Raw genomic sequence first — 20349 nt, forward strand, 5'->3', positions numbered from 1 at the left:
TCTGGGAAGACCCCTGGGTGCGGGTGAGAGAGGAATCCGCGCTGCACAAGGCCAATGAGGGGAGGATGACCCGCCCGATTTAGACAAAGGTAAGGCATACTTCCTAGCTTAATACCCTCCTCAATGCCCAGCCGAGACCTGCCTTTCACGTCCCTAGCTGTATTCACTCTCCCTGGCGACTGGGCGGCCAGCAGTGCTTTAGACACAGTTAAGTGTCTGCCTCTTCCTCCAGGGCTACGCACCACCCCGATGCATACTGGGATTGTAGTTCTGAAGCTACCTATCCATGGGCTGAGAGCAATAAAGACTACAACTCCCAGCATACCAGGCGCGGCGCGCACCGCCCTGCCCCTTCCACTGGGGTTGCGAACCGTCCCCGAGCCTGGTACAGGCTGGGATTGTAGTCCTGCAGCCTTGTGGCTGAAGGGCTGGGACTGGCCATGAGATTACATGTCCTAGCATGCTCAGCCAGGCGCGCGCAGCTCTGCCCCTTCCCCCAGTGATGCGCACAGTCCCTGATCCCTGTGCACCCTGGGATTGTAGTCTTGCAGCCCTGCGATAACTCGCCGGTAACAAGAAATTTCAGCTCCCGGCATGGTGGGCGAAGGCCCCAACCTTCAGCCTCGCTCCTCCATGCCTCCAGAGCAGTTCCGCCATGCAGAGGGGGAGCCTGCCTGTTCTTTAACCTCTCCTACCTGATGGGAGAGGACAAGCTACCAGGGCAGCTTGTCTCACCAAGTAATTGTGATACCGCATCCCCCAACGTGCTGGCTTCCTGACTTCCAAAATTGCGGTAAGTTTGATTTCTCACAGAACTGCAAGAGTCCGGAATCCTTTCCCAGCCTGCCCAAAGTTGCCATGGTTCTCACCCTCTGGGATGTCGGCACACCCAGTGACACCTTGTGTCCCTTGAAACGAATCTGTGTCACCTTTTAGGCTTTTGAGACCACTTGAACTCTGACTTTGTGGCATTTATTACCAAATCTACTAAAATGGGTCAACTGTCAGATTTTACCTCCTTTTCCACACATGTTGGTTAGGTAATCTGTTGATTAGACATGGTTTTCTCCAAAAGGGGATTATCTCTTCCTGATTGCCTCCAAGAGAAGGATGAAACGATTGGGCGCTCTAAGGATCTATTTCCCAAATTTGAGATTCCACACTGATCATTCCTGGGCAAAATGTGTCTTTCTGTTCCATAACCACAATCTTAGGCCAGCCTGAGTGCCATCTCAGCCCAATGGGGGTTATGGAACTCCAACTTAGTTCTGGTTAAGTTTTATGTAAATATCTTTGTCTCTGTTTCACCTGGCTCTGTTAGATAAAATGTCTAGGAGAAAGAGGAGGTGACAAGAATACAGGTGAAATCATAGGTACTGGAATGGGACACACTGATTCTGTGGAGGCAGAGGGAGAACAACAACCTAAAACCCAAGGAATGAACAACTTAGACCTCAGGAGCTATGGGGAGTGGAGGGGCATTAATAACTTTTTGTCTTTCTGAATTACCTCTGGTGCAACCCAGAAAAGAATCTGGGAATCTTGTTGGGCCAGGACAAAAGTAGTTCTAGTTAGACCAGAAGGTAAGGCACAGGCTGTGAATTCATCTCCTCATTTTGGCTCCCCACATTAACCTTAAGAATCCTTTGAGGTGTGGAATTCTAGGCGGCAGCGTGCACTCTCAGTGCCCAGCTGTCTGAGACCACAGTTCCTTCAGATGATGAATGATATGGTTTGGCTGTATCCCCACCCAAATCTCATCTTGAATTGTAGCTCCCATAATTCCCATGTGTTGTGAGAGGGACCCGGTGGGAAGTAATTGAATCATGGGAGTGAGTCTTTCCCATGCTGTTCTCGTGATAGTGATTATGTCTCACGAAATCTGATGGTTTTATAAAGGGCAGTTCCCCTGCACATGCTCTCTTGCCTGCCACCGTGTAAGACATGACTTCGCTCATCCTTGCCTTCCTCCATGATTGTGAACCCCGCCCTGACCTACAGCCATGTGGAATTGTGAGTCAATTAAACCTCTTTCCTTTATAAATTACCCAGTCTTGGGTATGTCTTTATTAGCAGCATGAGAACAGACTAATACAATGGAGAACCATCGCTTTTTTCTGAAGAGACTCAGTCCCCCATGGGTAAGCTTAAGCTGGACGCTAGGCAGCATTGATTACATTTTCTCCTTCTGTGAACTGGGGCTCCTCCTTCCATTTTCCTACCACCATTAATCTTTTTGGTCAATATTTGGGTAAATTAGAGACATAGGTAAGGGAATCTTAGACAGCCCCAGCATAGCTAGACTCTTGCTTATTTCTCTTTCCGGTTTATGAAATCAATTATGTTGGCACAGAGAGATACCCTTAGATGGGGTCACTCAGGAGCAATTAGAGCAGTGTACTTCTAGAGAAGCTGATAGGACAGGGCAGATGTGCCAGTGAGGATCACAGCTTCTGTCTAAATTTTTGAGTCTATCTGTATGTGGCAGATGAATTCAGGAAAGATCCCAGATCCCTGGAAGGGACCATTAAGAGAGGATTCATGTAGATCAGAACACTAGGGCATGTGTTCATCAGTGACCTTCTAAGTCAGATTCACAGGGTTAAGTCTGTGGTAGGGCTGCAGAGCAATGCTTGCCCATGAAAGCCTCTGATCATGTGTAAAAATATGTGGTTCTGGCACAGGGAGACATCTTTATCTGACAGAACATTGTACTTCTGTGGATGTGAGATTCTTTGCTCTTCCTTAACAGTGCACTGCTGACTGATTGAGAATCATGCATACATAGGCCTGTTTATTTTGAATTTCTTACATATTGGAACAGGAAAAAACATTTTTATCCACTATTTTCTTTTTTTTGAGACAGAATCTTGGTTTGTCTCCCAGGCTGGAGTCCAGTGGCGCAATCTCGGCTCACTGCAACCTCTGCCTCCCAGATTCAAGCGATTCTCCTGCCTCAGCCTCCCGAGTAGCTGGGATTACAGATGCGTGCCACCATGCCCAGCTAATTTTTAGTAGAGACAGGGTTTCATGATGTTGGCCAGGCTGGTCTTGAACTCCTGACCTCGTGATCCACCCGCCTTGGCCTCCCAAAGTGCTGAGATTACAGGCATGAGCCACCATGCCTGGCCTTTATTCACTTTCAAATTGAATAAGAGCATGAGCAACTTCAGGGAAAATATCACGGGAGGAAACTCTGGGGCCTTGCCCATCCCCAGAAACCTCAGAAATCCTGATACAACCTGTAGAATTCACCTTATCAACACTGATTCATTTTTTTGTATAGATTTATCTTTCATTGGACCTTTATTTTGTTCTATGTCATGAAGAACATGAAGAATGTCATTTCTTTCCTTTGTGATAGGAACATCAATTTTTTCACATGTCAAGTATTAATGATGCCATCCTCCACATAGTTTTTCTTGTTTATTAAATTTTTGATGTGGTCTAAATATTTGTGTCCCCCTCCAAATTCATATGTGGATAGTATTAGGCATGCGACCTTTCGGGAAGTGACTAAGCCAAGAGAGCGTCATCTTCCTGAATGGAATAAGTGCCCTTTTTAATAAGATTGAAGGGAGTGTCCTTGTCTTTTGCCATGTGAGGATACACCAAGAAGGTATCATATATGAGGATCAGGGCTGTCACCAAACACCAAATTTGTTGGTGCCTTGATCTAGCACTTTCCAGCCTCCAGAATTGTGAGCAATAAATTTCTGTTGTTTTTACATTACCCAGCCTAAGGTATTTTGTTACAGCAGCCTGGATGGACTAAGACACTTTCTTAGGCACTTTAGTCTATTTCTGAATTTTTAGTTCCAATTATCTATTAGCTTTTATTTATTGTTTATTTTTAGACAGAGTCTTGCTCTGTCACTCAGGCTGGAGTGCAGTGGCACAATCTCAGCTCACTGCAAGCTCCGTCTCCCAGGTTTGCGCCATTCTCCTGCCTCAGCCTCCCAAGTAGCTGGGACTACAGGTGCCCATCACCACACCCAGCTAATTTTTTTTGTATTTTTAGTAGAGATGGGGTTTCACCGTGTTAGCCAGGCTGGTCTCGATCTCCTGACCTCGTGATCTGCCCACCTCGGCCTCCCAAACTGCTGGGATTACAGGCGTGAGCCACCACGCCCAGCTGATCTATTAGCTTTTTTAATCAAGATTTTTCACAGGGCTGGCCAATAATATCTGTGTTTTTTTTTTTGTTTTCCCAGAGTTTTCTTGGCTTTTCTTGTCTTTTCATCTATATGCTGTTTTATTTTATGTACGTATGTATGTATGTATTTATTTATTTTTGAGACACAGTCTTGCTCTGTCACCCAGGCTGGAATGTGGTGGCACCATCTTGGCTCACTGCAACCTCCACCTCACAGGTTCAAGCAATTCTCCTGCCTCAGCCTCCCGAATAGCTGGGATTACAGGCACCTGCCATCATGTCTGGCTAATTTTTGTATTTTCATAGAGACGGGGTTTCACCATGTTGGCCAGCCTGGTCTCGAACTCCTGACCTGAGGTGATCCACCCACCTCAGCCTCCCAAAGTGCTGGGATTACAGGTGTGAGCCACTGCACCCAGCCTATATGCTGTTTTATAGTAAAATGCCTACCTCCAATATCTAATGGTATCTATATTAGAACAAAATTTAATTTATAAACTACCTTAAGGACAATTTATATTGATAGTATATTGAGTTTTTCTGTCTAAGAACATGTAATTTTTCTATTTGCTTATGTCTACATTCATATATTTTATGAATGTCGTATGCCTTTTCTCATGTTCTGTAAACCTTTGTGTAATATGGATTCCTAGTTTATTTTATTCCTCTAAAAAGTAATCTGAGACACAATAAAATTGTAAAGAGTTTATTTGAGTAATAGCAATTGATTAATTATAGGACACCAGTCTAAAAGAGGTTTAGGTTTCACTGACAGTGTAAGAGGCAACTATTTATTGGAAAAATGTAGAAACAAATTATTTGATTAGTGGTAGTTACAAACTTGTTTCTTCTTGGTTTTTTGTTTGTTTACCTTGTTGAAAAGTCCCTAGTTATATAAGGTTGTTGGCTACTTCTGATTGGTTGAGCTTCATTTCTGTTTTTCTTTAAAATAGGCAGCTACAAGAAATAATTCAAGTTAAGTTTAGCCGGGCATGGTGGCTCATGCCTGTAATCCCAACACCTTGGGAGGCCGAGGCAGGTAGATCACCTGAGGTCAGGAGTTCGAGACCAGCCTGGCCAACATGGGGAAACCCTCATCTCTACTAAAAATACAAAAAAATTAGCTGAGCATGGTGGCGGGCGCCTGTAATCCCAGGTACTTAGGAGGCCCACAGTCTGGTTAAAACTCCAACTGCCATTTTTTCTCTTTCTGACACATAGAGTGTAAAGGGTTTTGTCAGGTCAGGTAGCCCCAGGGCTAGGGCCGACATGAGTTTTTTTTTTAACTCATGAAAAGCTCGTTGCTGTTGGTTGTAATAGATGTAGTTTATCCAATTTACATTTTTATTAACTGTCACCCACCAAAATATTGACTCAAATCCTGCAGCTATTTGATTTCAAGCTTTAAATTGATCTGGTATTCCCCGTGGGACTCCAGTTGCGTCTAAATAGACGTGAGAGTCGAAAGACCCATAAGGGGCTTCTCTCGCTTTACGATGTCTTATTTTTCTTCCCTCTGGTTGATGAAATGCCAGGGTAAAAGGGATAGCCAATTGGACTAAAGTGCCACTCCAGTTATTTGGCAGAATGCCCAGTAAAGGTCCACCACAATATCACCACACATCTGCTCGGGGATGAACAAGGGCTGATTGATAAGCTCTTGAAAATTCTTAAGCTCACTGCATCCCTTCAGGTCTCCAAGGAACACTAAGTTTCCTCCCTATCGTGAGAGACACAAAGTGAACTTAGTGTTGGGAGACGGAGGCTGGATGGCCCTCGAGGGCTGACCCGCAGGGTGCCGGACTTTGGGATATAGCAGAGAGAGCTTGGCACGACTTATTACTCCAGGCTGTAGAATCCTGAAAAAGAGCTACCATGCAGCCCATGCCTGGTAGATTGGAGGAGCACCTTAGTGGAAAGGGGACAGTCTGGGCCTCTGGCCTGCCATGTGCACAAGCATAACAATTGCTTTTGTTTAACGTGGGATGGAATATTTGATCCATTCCAACCAGGCATTTGCATCTTGGTATCCTGTCTTAACTGCCAAAGTTTGTTTTAAGTCTTTAACTTATATGATCCTCTAGTGAAATGAATGCATGATTTTAGGGAATTACAAAAACCGGTTGGGGCAGTCCATCCTTGCTCTTTAGTGGTCCACAGAATGTTGGACCAACTACGGCATAAAAGCTCTACACTGGGGAGCAAGACTCCTGGTTGACACTGGGGTCTTTATCAAAATTTCCCCAGATTAAATGGTCCTAATTTACTAATGCCCGGTCTGAGGAGAGTCAGGAGGGACAGAGGTACTTTTCTGAAGTGGAGAGCTGTCTTTCACTTGGTGAGTCCCCACAGGGTATAACAAGGCAAGCATTAAATGCAATAGTTTGAGGCAAAATTGACTTGGTTATGTTACTAACTAGATGGTCAGCAATAGAGCGAGCAAAGAAGAAAAAGTAATAGAATAGATTTTGAAAGAGTTAAAAGTTTTCTTAGCTTTAGTTTGGTAGGGTTTTCCCCTGGGACTATGGCCCATGACTCTGGAGGGGGTGGCGCTTTCTTGACTCAGTTGTGATGAGTCCATCCTTTTTCCGTTGTACGAACAGCAGTCTTGGTGGTTAGCAGCACAAGGCAGGGTCCTTCCTAGGCTGGCTCGAGTTTCCTTTCTTTTCACCTTTTGATGAGAACGTGATCTTTAGGGTGGTGCTGGTTTACTGGAAATTCTAGGGGTGGTACATATGCTAAAAGACTTTTAGTTTTGAGGTAAAGGAAAGTGGAAGATAAACCAAGTATATAATTTCTAAGAAACTGACCTTTTGTTTTAAATGTGGGGACATCAGCAGTGGACTTTATAGTCTTTGGTGCCTTTCTACTGAGAAATTTCTTTTAGCACCTGCTTTTATTAGTTTTTAGACCAAAGAAAGCCAAACACCATTTTATATTTAATAATGCTTCTTGTATGATTTTTATACCAGATTAGTGTGTTATTAATGTGAAACTTAATTTTAATAAAACCTTGTAGACATATTTATCCAATTTTTAATGTCAGACCATAAGGTAAGATTTTTATAGACTCTTTTTAACCTTTTATAATTTTTGTTAAAGAGCAGGTTAGTGCTTTAAGAAAAACCTGTTGTGTTTTTATTTTAATGTCCAGTTCACAAAAAAACTGGATGATACCTCTTTAACTTTAGCTAATATGTTTACACACAGAATTTTCTTTACAATTAACATTTAAAAACTTGCTTAAACCTTCAAAACAATAATTTTTTTAACCTTTTAATGTAGGTAAAAATTTACATTCTTATGCCTCCTTATAATCCTTTTTACCAAAGGTATATTTTACTTTCCTTATACACCTTGCACAGAAACTGTTTTTTTCAATAGTTTTACATTCAGGAGGCCTAGCTACTTTTAAATTATACAACATTTCTTGCATAAATTCTTTTTTTATAACATTTTTCTCTTTCATGACTTTTGCAGACAATTCTTTGACATGCCTCAACTTTCTGACTTATTACAAACATTTCTTTCTTTAAACAACCAGTTAATTTATTTCAGGACAAGAATTTACCATATAACACTCTTTTTACATAAATTCTGCCCCTCCTTTTTTTCCCTTTTTTTTCCGAAGATGTTAACCGTTCTTTTCCAAAGCGAACTTCCTTCATGTCTGTGGAATAGACTGTCTAAGGCCACAAGATTAGAAGTTACTATAATACATGTTACACTGTTAACTTTTAGCAAACTTTACTTTTGTTGAAAACCTTGTAAGTTTGGGATTTTAATTATCCTTTGCTATTAATAAGACCTTGTTTTGTCCAAATTAATTTAGAATTGGTATAGATGGCTTTTTTTTTTTCCTTCAATTACCTAGGAGGAACCATCGATCCTCCTGTCCTGAAGGGAGTTCCTCCTAGGTCTGGTCGGACCTTTGTATGGTAATTAAGATTTAGATGCCCTGTTAGGAAAACTTCTGGGTTAAGGGAATTTTCAGTGGTTAATGTTAAATCCCGCTTTTTTTTTTTTTTTTCCTTAGGATACTTCTGAACTGGTGAGGTGTGCTCACAATGAGGTTTCCTCTAAAAGTTATTTTTTTACTTTCTTCTGTTAGCAAAGCAGTTGCTGCTACAGATTGAATGCATCTGGGCCATCTGCGGGTTACTGGGTTAAGGATTTTTGACAGTAAGGCTACGGGTTATCAGTGGCCTCAGTGCTTTCAGAATACGCCCTTGTTTACACTGACAACAAAGTGGTATTGGAGTGTTATAGGGTTATAGAGAATACCTTCAATTATCAATTATAGGTTTTAAACTTACCCTGGCTTTTAAAGGAATACGGTACACTGTTTTTTTTCTTAACTACTTGTATATCTCTCTCTTTCTTTCTCTGATTTTCTGTCTTTTCTCTTTGACTTTCCTTTTGCCTCTGTCTCTTTCTCTTTCTCTGCCTCTCTCTTTCCTTGACTCCCTCTTTATCTCTCTGTCTCTTCCTCTTTCTCTCTCTGCTGGTCTTTCCTTGCCTCTGCTAGCTGCTTATGCTGCTGTTCTCTCAACCATTGTGGGGTGGGGGTCTAAAACCAGCTATAACCAAGTGTCTATGTACAGGAACTGGTCTGGGTGCCCTGGCTTACAGGGTACCTTGTGCCATACCTTTGAAAACAAGGGACCTGTCCAGGCTTCCTTCTGATGGCCAACCCACCTCCAATGCTGGCCAGTCTATTTCACACAAAGTTCTAAGTTTTCCTGGTATCACAGTAACACCATAATCTCCCTTAAATCCTTTCTTGAAAATTTTCAACATAGTTCCTACTGGGGCAGGCTTACTTTGTGCCTGACCCATGCTTCTTCAAGACAAAACACCATGCTAACACCACACGCACAGCACAAAACAAAGAACGGGTAAAAAGGGCACACACACACTTTTACAGTTTACACCAAACCAGAATCAATACCAAAATCGGAGTATCTAGAAATCCAAGCAAGGTCAAAACCAAAGTATCAAGCAATCCAAGTCAAGTCAAAAACAAAAACCAAAGTGCCGGTACAGGCACGCCGTGGGTGATCAGGCCATGCTTCCACTCAAATGGAGTGGGCAAGTTCCAAAGACCAGTCTTACCAAGTTTCAGATGTCCAGACTCCAAGTGCCAGTTCCTTCCCGGTGTTCAGCCATTGCATTCATTGATCCTCTGTGGGGGCCTGCCACACGCTGCTCTGGTGAGGCGTTCCACCAGGGAATTTGCTTACCTGGGAGCGCTCTCAGGATCCGCATCGCTCAAGCTGGCCAGAGTGCCCCACAGGGATGCTCCACAGGGCAGGCCTAAGCCGCCTAACAGACTGCCTCAACCGTCCATTGATCACCTCGCTTCCCCGGTCAGGGAACCAAGAAATGTAGCAGGACGAGCCTCAGACAAAACCCCTCAGACACCGAGTTAAAGAAGGAAGGGCTTTATTCGGCCGGGAGCATTGGCAAGACTCACATCTCAAAAACCGAGCTCCCTGAGTGAGCAATTCCTATCCCTCTTAAGGGCTTACAACTCTAAGGGGGTCTGCATGAGAGGGTCATGATCAATTGAGCAAGCAGGGCATAAGTGACTGAAGGCTGCATGCACCAGTAATTAGAACAGAACAGAACAGGACAGGGATTTTCAAAGTGCTGTTCTATACAATGTCTGTAATCTATAGATAACATAACCGATTAGGTCAGGGCTCGATTTTTAACTACCAGGCCCAGGGTGTGGCGCCGGGCTGTCTGCCTGTGGATTTCATTTCTGCCTTTTAGTTTTTACTTCTTTCCTTGGAAGCAGAAATTGGGCATAAGACAATATGACAAGTGGTCTCCTCCCTTAGTGGCGCATGCCTGTAATCCCAGTTACTCGAGAGGCTGAGGCAGAAGAATCACTTGAACCTGGGAGGCGGAGGTTGCAGTGAGCTGAGATTGTGTCATTGCACTCCAGCCTGGGCAGCAAGTGCGAAACCCCATCACACACACACACAAAGGAGGATACTATGGTAGGCTGCTTGGAGTTAGGAGCTGTATCTGACATGAGGCCAGGAGAAGCCTTGGCAAAGCTCACATGACCTTCAATGCTCCTTTCACTCCAAAACATGAGCAAGGACTGTGCCGTTGCTTTCCATTCCTCAGGTGCGGACAAGAAGTGGAAACCCATGCAGACACTAAAGATAGTTTGTCTTGCAGGCAAGGTAAGAAGAGCTACAGAGGAAGAACCTACTGCAGACGTTTCCCAGGAGACTTTAATTGAAGCATCAGCAAAACTGAAAGGTAACGAGAGAATCTTGTCCCTCTGAGGGTGTCTTTCCCATGGATCCCTGCTCAGTTGCCTTTCACGGGCCCCCTGATTTGCCTGAACTCCTGACCTCAGATGATCTGCCTGCCTCGGCCCTCCAAAGTGCTGGAATTACAGGCATGAGCCACTGTGCCTGGCCTGTTCCATGCATTAAAAAAAAAAAAAAAAAAAAAAAAGTGAGAACAAGAAGAAATGTAAATGCTAGGCTTTTCATATAAATCCAGGGAATTATGGGACAGTTAGTACCCACCTCCCAGGGTGTTATGAGGATAAATTCATATCATGTCATCTTCCCAGCACAGTGCTCTGTAGCGTGCTTCTGAGCACACAGAGCATGCTCCATAAACATCACATTAATGCATGTATGCATGTTGTTTTCCAAATGCAGACTTACTCAGACATGAGCTGCCTTCTCCAGCCTCTGTAAAGTTTAAAGGAGCAGCAGAGTATGCCATGTTTTAGGATAGTGATTGGTGGTTTTTATTTTGGACCAAAAGCATTTATGTTGTGAGAAGAGTATGGGTTTAAGGAACTGTGTGCTGTGGCGCTCTGTCTAGTTGAGTGCTGCTATAAGTGATCTAGGGCAAGTAGGGTCAGCATTAGCTGTGAATGAAGCCAATCCATGGATCCCTTTCAAACCTGCAGAATTGGCCAGGCATGGTGGCTCATGCCTGTAATCCCAGCACTGTGGGAGGACGAGGCGGGCGGATCACTTGAGGTCAGGAGGTCGAGACCAGCCTGACCAACATGGAGAAACCCCGTCTCTACTAAAAAATACAAAATTAGCTGGGTGTGGTGGCACATGCCTGTAATACCAGCTACTCGGGAGGCTGAGGCAGGAGAATTGCTTGAACCTGGGAGGTGGAGCTTGCGGTGAGCTGAGATCGCATGCCATTGCACTCCAGCTTGGGCAAGAAGAGCGAAACTCCATCTCAAAAAAAGAAAAAAGGGAAAAAAAACATTAAATGCAGCAAGATGCAGGTCAGAGCATACCTCCATTTGTGTACTCTTGTGGACAAAATTTAAATGGCAAATAAGATTTTGCATTTATTGACTTTTTCTTTACATTGCTGTAAGTACAAATACCCATTTATCCTTTGACCTCCTATATCTTTATTCTGTATGCATATGAAAAAAATGCTAGATCTGTATCTAGATTATACATGGGTAAACACAACATATAGAATTTTATGACTTTGCCTATGTAGATATTTATGTATACAATAGATATTAATCAACATTTTAAATTCCCCAGCCTACACTGAGGATGCAGATATAAACTTACTCTCACCTATATGGATCCATACCATCTCAGACTGGAACACAGCCATACAATGTTATGTTTAAACATCAATAAAGCTTCACATACAGGTGCATGGCCTGGGAAGTATGTTTTTGGTAAAGCCATGCTAGACTCTAGTTCCAGCTTAGCATTTCAGGGCCCTGCTTCCTTTCTCACTGTATGCCTGTGTGATTCACATTTGCCATTTGGGTCGATTGACTTGTATCCATCTAAGCTGATCTAAGTGGCTTATTAAACTCATCTGGGCTGCAGAAGTTGAGAAGGAAAGCGACCTCTGACCTACTTATTCTGCGGCTTCTCTACAGGACATATGCAATAATGGGAATTACATTGACATACCTATGTTACCCATTTTCTATTTTTTTGTTTGAGATGGAGTTTCACTCTTGTTGGCCAGGCTGGAGTGCAATGGTGCAATCTCAGCTCACTGCAACCTCTGCCTCCTGGGTACAAGCGATTCTCCTACCTCGGCCTCCTGAGTAGCTGGGATTACAGGCACCTGCCACTACAGCTGGCCAGGCTGGTCTCAAACTCCTGACCACAGGTGATCCACCCACCTCGGCCTCCCAAAGTGCTGGGATTACAGGAGTGAGCCACCGCCTGGCCTTTCTGTGTATGTTTATCTAGCCACCGATATCATATCTATATGTATAAAAAAGACCACCAGAGGTCAGAGGTGATTTTTATTTTCCATTCAGGCCAAGTAAATCCAATCAGCCATTAGCTCAGTGAAGATTTATCAAATCCAAGCCACACACCAAATCACGTTATGCTAAATATGAAAATATCCTCATTACTGGGCACCAAGGTGTTTTAAATTCAGTCTAATCAAAACAGCTCATGGGGTTCTGTCCACCCAGCTAGGACGCTTCAGACATACCAGTGGGCCTAACTTTTTTCACAAGGAGCTCTGGCCTGGCCAACAAGAATCACCTTTGGTGCTTCAGTGTAGTGTTACTATCACCTGTTTGAAATGCAGCCAGGTAACATGTACCATTATATTTGCTTTCAGTATCACAGTCTATCTTCTAACAAGAAACCTAGGCCTCTGGCTGGGTGTGGTGGCTCACGCCTGTAACCCAGCACTTTGAGAGGCTGAGGTGGGTGGATCACTTGAGGTCAGGAGTTCCAGACCACCCTGGCCAACATGGTGAAACTCCATCTCTACTAAAAATATTAAAATTAGCTGGGCATGGTGGCATGTGCCTCTAATCCCAGGTACTAGGGAGGCTGAAGCAGGAAAATCGCTTAAACCCGGGAGGTGGAGGTTGCAGCGAGCCGAGATGATGCCACTGCACTCCAGCCTGGGCAACAAGAGTGAAACTCCATCTCAAAAAAAAAAAAAAAAAAAGGATTTTTTTTTTGTTTTTTTCTGTGCTGGGTTTACTTAGCATGATACCTTTCAGATTCATGAATGTTGTTGCAAATAACAAGACTTTATTTTTAAGGGCTGAATAGCATTTCATTGTGTACATGCACCACATTTTCTTTCTCCATTCACCTACTGATGAACACTCAGGATGATTCCATACCTTAGTTATTATCAGTAATCCACTTCCTTCCCTTTCATTTGTGTTTGTTTTGTTTGAGATGGAGTCTCATTCTGTCACCCAAGCTGGAGTGCAGTGGCGCAGTCTTGGCTAACAGCAACCTCCGCCTCCCAGGTTCAAGTGATTCTCATGTCTCAGCCTCCCGAGTAGCTGGGATTACAGGCACGCACCACCATGCCCAGGTAATTTTGTATTTTTAGTAGACATGGGGTTTCTCCATGTTGGTAAGGCTGATCTCCAACTCCCAAACTCAGGTGATCCACCTGCCTTGGCCTCTCAAAGTGCTGGAATTACAGGCTTAAGCTACCATGCCCGGCCAAAAGCCTAGGTTTCTTTCTATGTAAGCCTAGGTTTATTTCTATGTAAAGTGTAAAACAAATTTAAACTCATAGAAGCAGAGAGTGCAATAATGAAAAAAAAAAATCCCCTATGGGGTTTTTTGTCTGATTAAGAGAGCTTCTTCATGATCTTTCAGGGATTGTATTTTCTTTCATCTTCTGCATCCTCCTGTTTTTCAGCCAATGGATGAAAAAAGATACAGAGAAGACACATTTGCTTTCATCCACTGCACTTCCACTCACTATTACTCATTGTGGATACAGCTGAGAACAGCAGTTTTCTGGCAAGACAGCCACTTCTCAGTAATAAACAACAAACTGAAAAAGTATAAATGCGTCATAAAAAGCTAATGGATTGTAAGAAAAACAAGCATAGGCATCAGTAATGCTTGTGGTAAAATATTCATCTTGATTTCTATTGAGCTCCCGTAATATTTGATCAAAAGCTTGCAAATATACAGCAGAAAAGGAGTATTATTCTAAATCAGAATATTGTTGTGGCTATTTTGTCAATATAAGTCAATATCCAATATACAGAATGGTTATTTTGTCAATATAAGTAAAAATATGACCTCACACTAATAGTCTCACCTATAGTTGTAATCAAATGTTATTTTTTATTTAAAATTTTGTTTCATATAAGTAATCCCAGCACTTTGGGAGGCCCAGGCGGGCGGATCATGAGGTCAAGAGATCGAGACCATCCTTGCCAACATGGTGAAAGCCCATCCCTACTAAAAACACAAAAATTAGCTAAGCATGGTAGCACATGCCTGTAGTCCCAGCTATTTGGGAGGCTGAGGCAGGAGAATCACTCCATCCCGGGAGCTGAGATCACGCCACTGCACTCCAGCCTGGGGACAGAGCAAGACTCCATCTCAAAAAAAAAAAAAAAAAAAAAAAAGGTCTATATGTTTGCAGACAGACCAGATGTTCAAAGAAAACTATATAAAAGATTTACTAATAATTTTTCAGGATTCAGAAATACATGGATTCTATTTCTATTTCTTTTTTTTTGAAATAGAGTCTTGCTCTCTGTTGCCCAGGTTGGAGTGCAGCGGTGTGATCTCAGCTCATTGCAACCTCCACCTCCGGGGTTCAAGCGATTCTCTCCTGCCTCAGCCTCCAGGTGTGCACCACCAGGTCTGGCTAATTTTTGTATTTTTAGTAGAGATGGGTGTTGGGGTTCAATCAGGCTGGTGGGAAAAAATATTAAAAAGAGTAATAGTCAAAAGCTCTCTTAAAAGGCCGGAGAGTTTGCAGAGCTTGATTGCTTGGCTGAAGGCAGCCAGGGTCTCTTTGCAGGAGCCAGGAAGATTAGGGTGCAAGTACAAAGGAATGTGGGAAGTTTATCTTACTAACCTGTTTAGTTATATGGGCTTAAGACTAACTTTTGTCCTGCTGAGGGTACTTTACTGCCTCCTACTTGGGGGTCCGCAGTTTATTACCCACAAATGGTGTTTGCTTTAGGCCTGGGAAGCTGGCCTTTAATTTTACCCTCTAGTGGTGTTTACTCACAACTTTTGTTAATTAGTCTTACTGAATAAATGCAAGCCTCACTATCTGATCAGGGCCAAGTTGCAACTGTTTACAGAACTCACCTTGGAGCCTGTAAGCGGCTCGGACCCTCAGCTGGACTGGCAGAGCAGAATGTGTGTCAGTGTACTTTATTCATCCACAGCGAGTGCCCCCGCGAAAGGAGCGCTGCCTCAGACAGGGTTTCACCATGTTTGCCAGGATGGTCTCGAACTCGTGATCTCAGACAATCCACCTGCCTTGGCCTCCCAAAGTGCTGGCATTACAGGCGTGAGCCACTGCACCTGGCCGTATTTTACTTATTTTTCTGTATAATTTTTATTATGACCATAAAAATAAACCTGTAGTCAATAACAATTTAATTGTACATTTAAAAATAATTAAAAATATATAATTACACTGTAATTCAAAGGATAAATGCTACAGGTGATGGATACCTTATTTACCCTAATGTAATTACTACATATTGTAGGCCTGAATCAAAATATGCCATATAAGGCATAAATATATACACATACTATATACCCACAAATACTAATAATTAATTTCAAAAAGAAAAAAAATTTAACCTATGGGAACAATATTCTTCAACTTATTTGCAGTTTAAAGCCACTGGCAATGGGACGAGTAGAAATGTTATTCCACTATGTACCAAATAGTATATTGTTACCATCTTTTAAGTACACCCTTGATTAAGGTGGGATAGGTTAAAGTTAGTGGCATAATGGCCGGGTGCGGTGGCTCACGCCTGTAATCCCAGCACTTTGGGAGGCCGAGATGGGCGGATCACGAGGTCAGGAGATTGAGACCATCCTGGCTAACACAGTGAAACCCCATCTCTACTAAAAATACAAAAAAATTAGCTGGGCATGGTGGCAGGTGTCTGTAGTCCCAGCTACTCAGGAGGCTGAGGCAGGAGAATGGTGTGAACCTGGGAGGCGGAGGTTGCAGTGAACCGAGATCGCGCCACAGCACTCCAGCCTGGGTGAAAGAGCGAGACTCCATCTCAAAAAAAAAAAAAAGTTAGTGGCATAATAATGCTTCATTAAATGCACAATAGTCTTAACATGGTATAAAAAATAAAATTAAGTTCACACATCATCTAACAATTTTTAGATATACTGCATTCGATTACATAAAAGTACAATTAGTAAAATAATATTCTCATTTAATACTTTAAATTTTTCTCACTATAATGTAGAAAACTATTACTCTGAACCCCCACTTTTTAAAAATCTTTATTAATAAAGTAATTCATTATAATTTTTGAGAAAAAGTTTTAAAGTGGTCTGCCAACGTGTTAATGTAGGTTAGGCCATCCAAAAGACAAAGCAAAACATCAACATTAAGTCATAGGCTAGGATTATACAAATGGGAACCCCCACCTTATACATTACTTAATATAAGTTAACTACAAAGAGCCTCTCCACTTACATTTTTATCATGCATCTTACATTTTAATGTCCTTACTCTTTTATAGAAAAGGTCATAATACCCAATAAAAAAGAACCTGTAATATCCCTGATGCAGCAACAATTGATCACATGCTTTCACATGTGACCACAATAGGAATAACAGCATAAAGAAATCTGAAAGTTGTATTACATCATTATTCACTGTTCAAAAATTTTTTTCAAGAAAAAAGTACACTTTCAATGAAATTACAATGCTTCAGAAAATCTCCCTTTTAAAGTTATATACAAAAACAACTTTAGTTGTGGATTCGTTTTTATACTCAATACTCTGATTTAGTGTAATGTCTGAAGGGTCAGTGCCTTATTCTAGTGTAAATTCTCATATTTACATAAAATCAATTTTGAATTAAATATTTTTTCATATTTACTACATCTGCAAAAATATATTTTAGTATAAACTCGCTGGTGTTTTCTAAGCTATAGATTTTGAAAAAAAAGTCTTTCCAAATTCATTATATTTGCAGGACTCTTCTCCAATATAAATTCCATGATGTTGAACAAAGCTGGAGCAACTGCTTCAGGGTTTTCCTCTAGTACACAATGTGTGCAACAAGATCTGTGATACAAGTAAAGGTACTACAACTCCCCCTTATATTTGGAATAGCTGATTTCAGAATAAATATCCTTCTTTAAAGGCTTATATTTTCTGAAAGATTTTTTGACAGTAATTGCACCTTTAATGCTTTTATTAACTATGAACCTTCTTCTGTTGAGATGTGAGTGGGCATTAATGGCTTTTCCATATTCTTTATATCTGTACAATTTTTCTCAAGGATAAAAGCTTTCCTGTGAAATAAGGTGTAAGCACTCAAAAGTTTTGCCACATTCTTCACAGTTTTGGCAGCATTAATTCTCTTATCTACAATCAAGTGTGGCAACCATATAAACGCTTTGTCTCATTTCATACATTTCTAGGGTTTCACATTAGTATGATTTACTTTTATGTATACAAAAGTTGGAGGTGGTAGTAAAAGCACTGTTGCATCTTTCAGGTTTGTAGAGTTCCTCTTCAGCATGAATTATCGCCATGTCTCTTAAGAATTGAGAACTTGTGGCTGGGCATGGTGGCTCATGCCTGTCATCCCAGCACTTTAGGAGGCCGAGGTGGGTGGACCATCTGAGGTCAGGAGTTAATCCAGAATTCTGGGAGGCCGAGGCGGATGGATCACTTCAGGTCATAAATTTGAGACCAGTCTGGCAAACGTGATGAAACCCCATCTCTACTAAAAATACAAAAATTAGCTGGGCATGGTAGTGGGCACCAGTAATCCCAGCTACTCAGGAGGCTGAGGCAGGAGAATGGCTTGATACCAGGAGGCAGAAGTTGCAGTGAGCCGAGATTGTGCCATTGCACTCCAGCCTGGGTGACAAGAGTGAAACTCCATCTCAAAAAACAAAAAGAATTGACAAGCTGTTATAGGCTTTGGCACATTCTTCACACTTGTAGGGTTTCTGTCCAGTATAAATTATGTGTAATAAGAGTTGAGAACTTCCTTAAAAAGCTTTGTCACATTCTTTATATTTGTAGGGTTTATGTTCCATATAAATTCTCATATTTAGTCAGAGTCTAGGGCTGATTAAAGGCTTTCCCACATTCATCACATTCATACGGTTTCTCTCCAGTATGAATTATCTTATGCTTATTAAGGGTTGAGGAACATTTAAAAGATTTTCCACATTCTTCACTATGTAGGGTTTCTGTCTAATATGAATTTTCTTATGTTTATTAAGGGCTGAGGACCAGTTAAAAGCTTTGCCACATTCTTCACATTTGTATGGTTTCTCTCCAGTATGAATTATCTTATGTTCAGTTAGAGTTGAGAATGCAGTAAAGGCTTTGCCACATTCTTCACACTTGTAGGGTTTCTCTCCAGTATGAGCTCTCTTATGTTTAGAGAGGCTTGAGTACCAGGTAAAGGTTTTGCCACATTCATCACATTTGTAGGGTACATCTCCAGTATGAATTCTCTTATGTTTAGTAAGGTTTGAGGAACGGTTAAAAGCTTTGCCACATTCCTCACATTTGTAGGGTTTCTCTCCAGTATGAATTATCTCATGTTTAGTAAGGGTTGAGGATGAAATAAAGGCTTTGCCACATTTATCACACTTGTATGGTTTCTCTCCAGTATGAATTTTCTTGTGTGAAAAAAGGGTTGCGGGGTGGTTAAAAGCTTTGCCACATTCTCTACATCTGTAGGGTTTCTCTCCAGTATGAATTATCTTATGTGTAGTAAGGTTACAGGACTGCTTATAGGCTTTGCCACATTCTTCACATTTGTAGGGTTTCTCTCCAGTATGAATTTTCTTATGTGTAGTAAGGTGTGAGGACTGCTTATAGGCTTTACCACATTCTTCACATTTGTAGCGTTTCTCTCCAGCATCAATTTTCTTATATGTAGTACGGGTTGAAGACTGGTTAAAAGTTTTCCCATATTCTATACATTTAAAAGGTTTTTTTCCAGTATCTCTTCTCTTATGTTTGTTTGAATTTGAAAATTTATGCAAGAATTTCACATATTCATCACATTGAAATATTTTTCTCTGGGTACTTGTCAAACATTGTTTAAGTCCATTATAACCTCTTTTGTGCACTGGACACTCATCTACACTTTCACAGCCTTTTTTTAACTGTAAATTGTCATGTCTACATTTTTCATATCTTCTTTGTATCACTTTTTGGAAAGAATCTTTTATGCTCTGCTCTGACCAAAGGTCTAGGGCAAAATGAGAACACATAACTGAAAGAAACAATAAAAACACATTACTTCAATTGGTAGACTCAGATAAATATACTTCACAAATCTAACCTATAAAATTATACAAACTACATAAGCAAGATGACATAGCAAAATACCACAAGCTGTAATTTCTTTCTGGATATATAACTGTAACAAAAACATATTGACCAAAATACATTTGTAAAAAATGTATAAATCAGTTAAGTGTGTAAAGGGCTCCAGGTGAGCACAATGCAAAGAGCCACATAGAAAAAAAGAAAAGTCTGTTACTTATACCCAACACAGCTCTTCCTGCTCTCCAGTGTAACACTGTGCCTTTAAAAGTAAATTGCGGGATGGGATGGGTGTGGTAGCTCACACTGTGACCCCAGCACTTCGGAAGGCTGAGGCAGGTAGATCATGAGGTCAACAGTTCAAGACCAGCCTGGCCAAGATGGTGAAACCCCGTCTCTACAAAACTACAAAAAGTTAGCCAGGCGTGGTAACAGATACCTGTAATCCAGTTACTTGGGAGGCTGAGGGAGGAGAATTGCTTGAACTGTGGAGGCAGAGATTGTAGTGAGCCAAGATCATGACATTGTACTCCAGCCTAGGTAACAGAGTGAGACTCTGTCTCACACACGCACACAAAAATGTAAATTGCCAACTCCTGGTTTCTTTTTTAAAAAACAAGAAAAGTATTGGCACACACATCTTTATTTCTGGATTCTAGTTTTTTTTTTTTTAATTAATTTTTTTTCTGGGGCGGAGTCTCGCTCTGTCGCCCAGGCTGGAGTGCAGTGGCGTGATCTCCGCTCACTGCAAGCTCCGCCTCCTGGGTTCACGCCATTCTCCTGCCTCAGCCTCCCAAGTAGATGGGACTACAGGTGCCCGCCACCATGCCCGGCTAATTTTTTGTATTTTTAGTAGAGACGGGGTTTCACCGTGTTAGCCAGGATAGTCTCAATCT

General features: G+C 41.8%; 1 protein-coding gene and 1 long non-coding RNA gene across 10 annotated transcripts in view; one reads left to right on the top strand and one right to left on the bottom strand.

Annotated features, from left to right (window-relative positions):
- The first annotated feature begins 363 nt into the window (after positions 1-363).
- LOC129051920 (uncharacterized) lies at positions 364-14662 on the top strand. The gene is made up of 3 exons (XR_008516475.2): positions 364-793; positions 10352-13495; positions 13832-14662. It is a non-coding gene; the product is annotated as an uncharacterized LOC129051920 (long non-coding RNA).
- Positions 14663-16409: 1747 nt separating this feature from the next.
- LOC103893083 (zinc finger protein 506) overlaps positions 16410-20349 on the bottom strand; it is a 157562-nt gene continuing 153622 nt past the window's right edge. For all 9 annotated transcript variants that reach the window (XM_054540067.2, XM_009253055.4, XM_054540066.2 and 6 more), the window contains one exon: positions 16410-19400. In XM_054540067.2, coding sequence (XP_054396042.1) covers positions 18292-19400 — 1109 coding nt within the window. In that variant the 3' untranslated portion in view covers positions 16410-18291. The remainder of the gene's footprint in view (positions 19401-20349) is intronic.

This window comes from Pongo abelii, chromosome 20, assembly GCF_028885655.2.
Source record: "Pongo abelii isolate AG06213 chromosome 20, NHGRI_mPonAbe1-v2.0_pri, whole genome shotgun sequence".
Lineage (NCBI taxonomy): Eukaryota > Metazoa > Chordata > Mammalia > Primates > Hominidae > Pongo > Pongo abelii.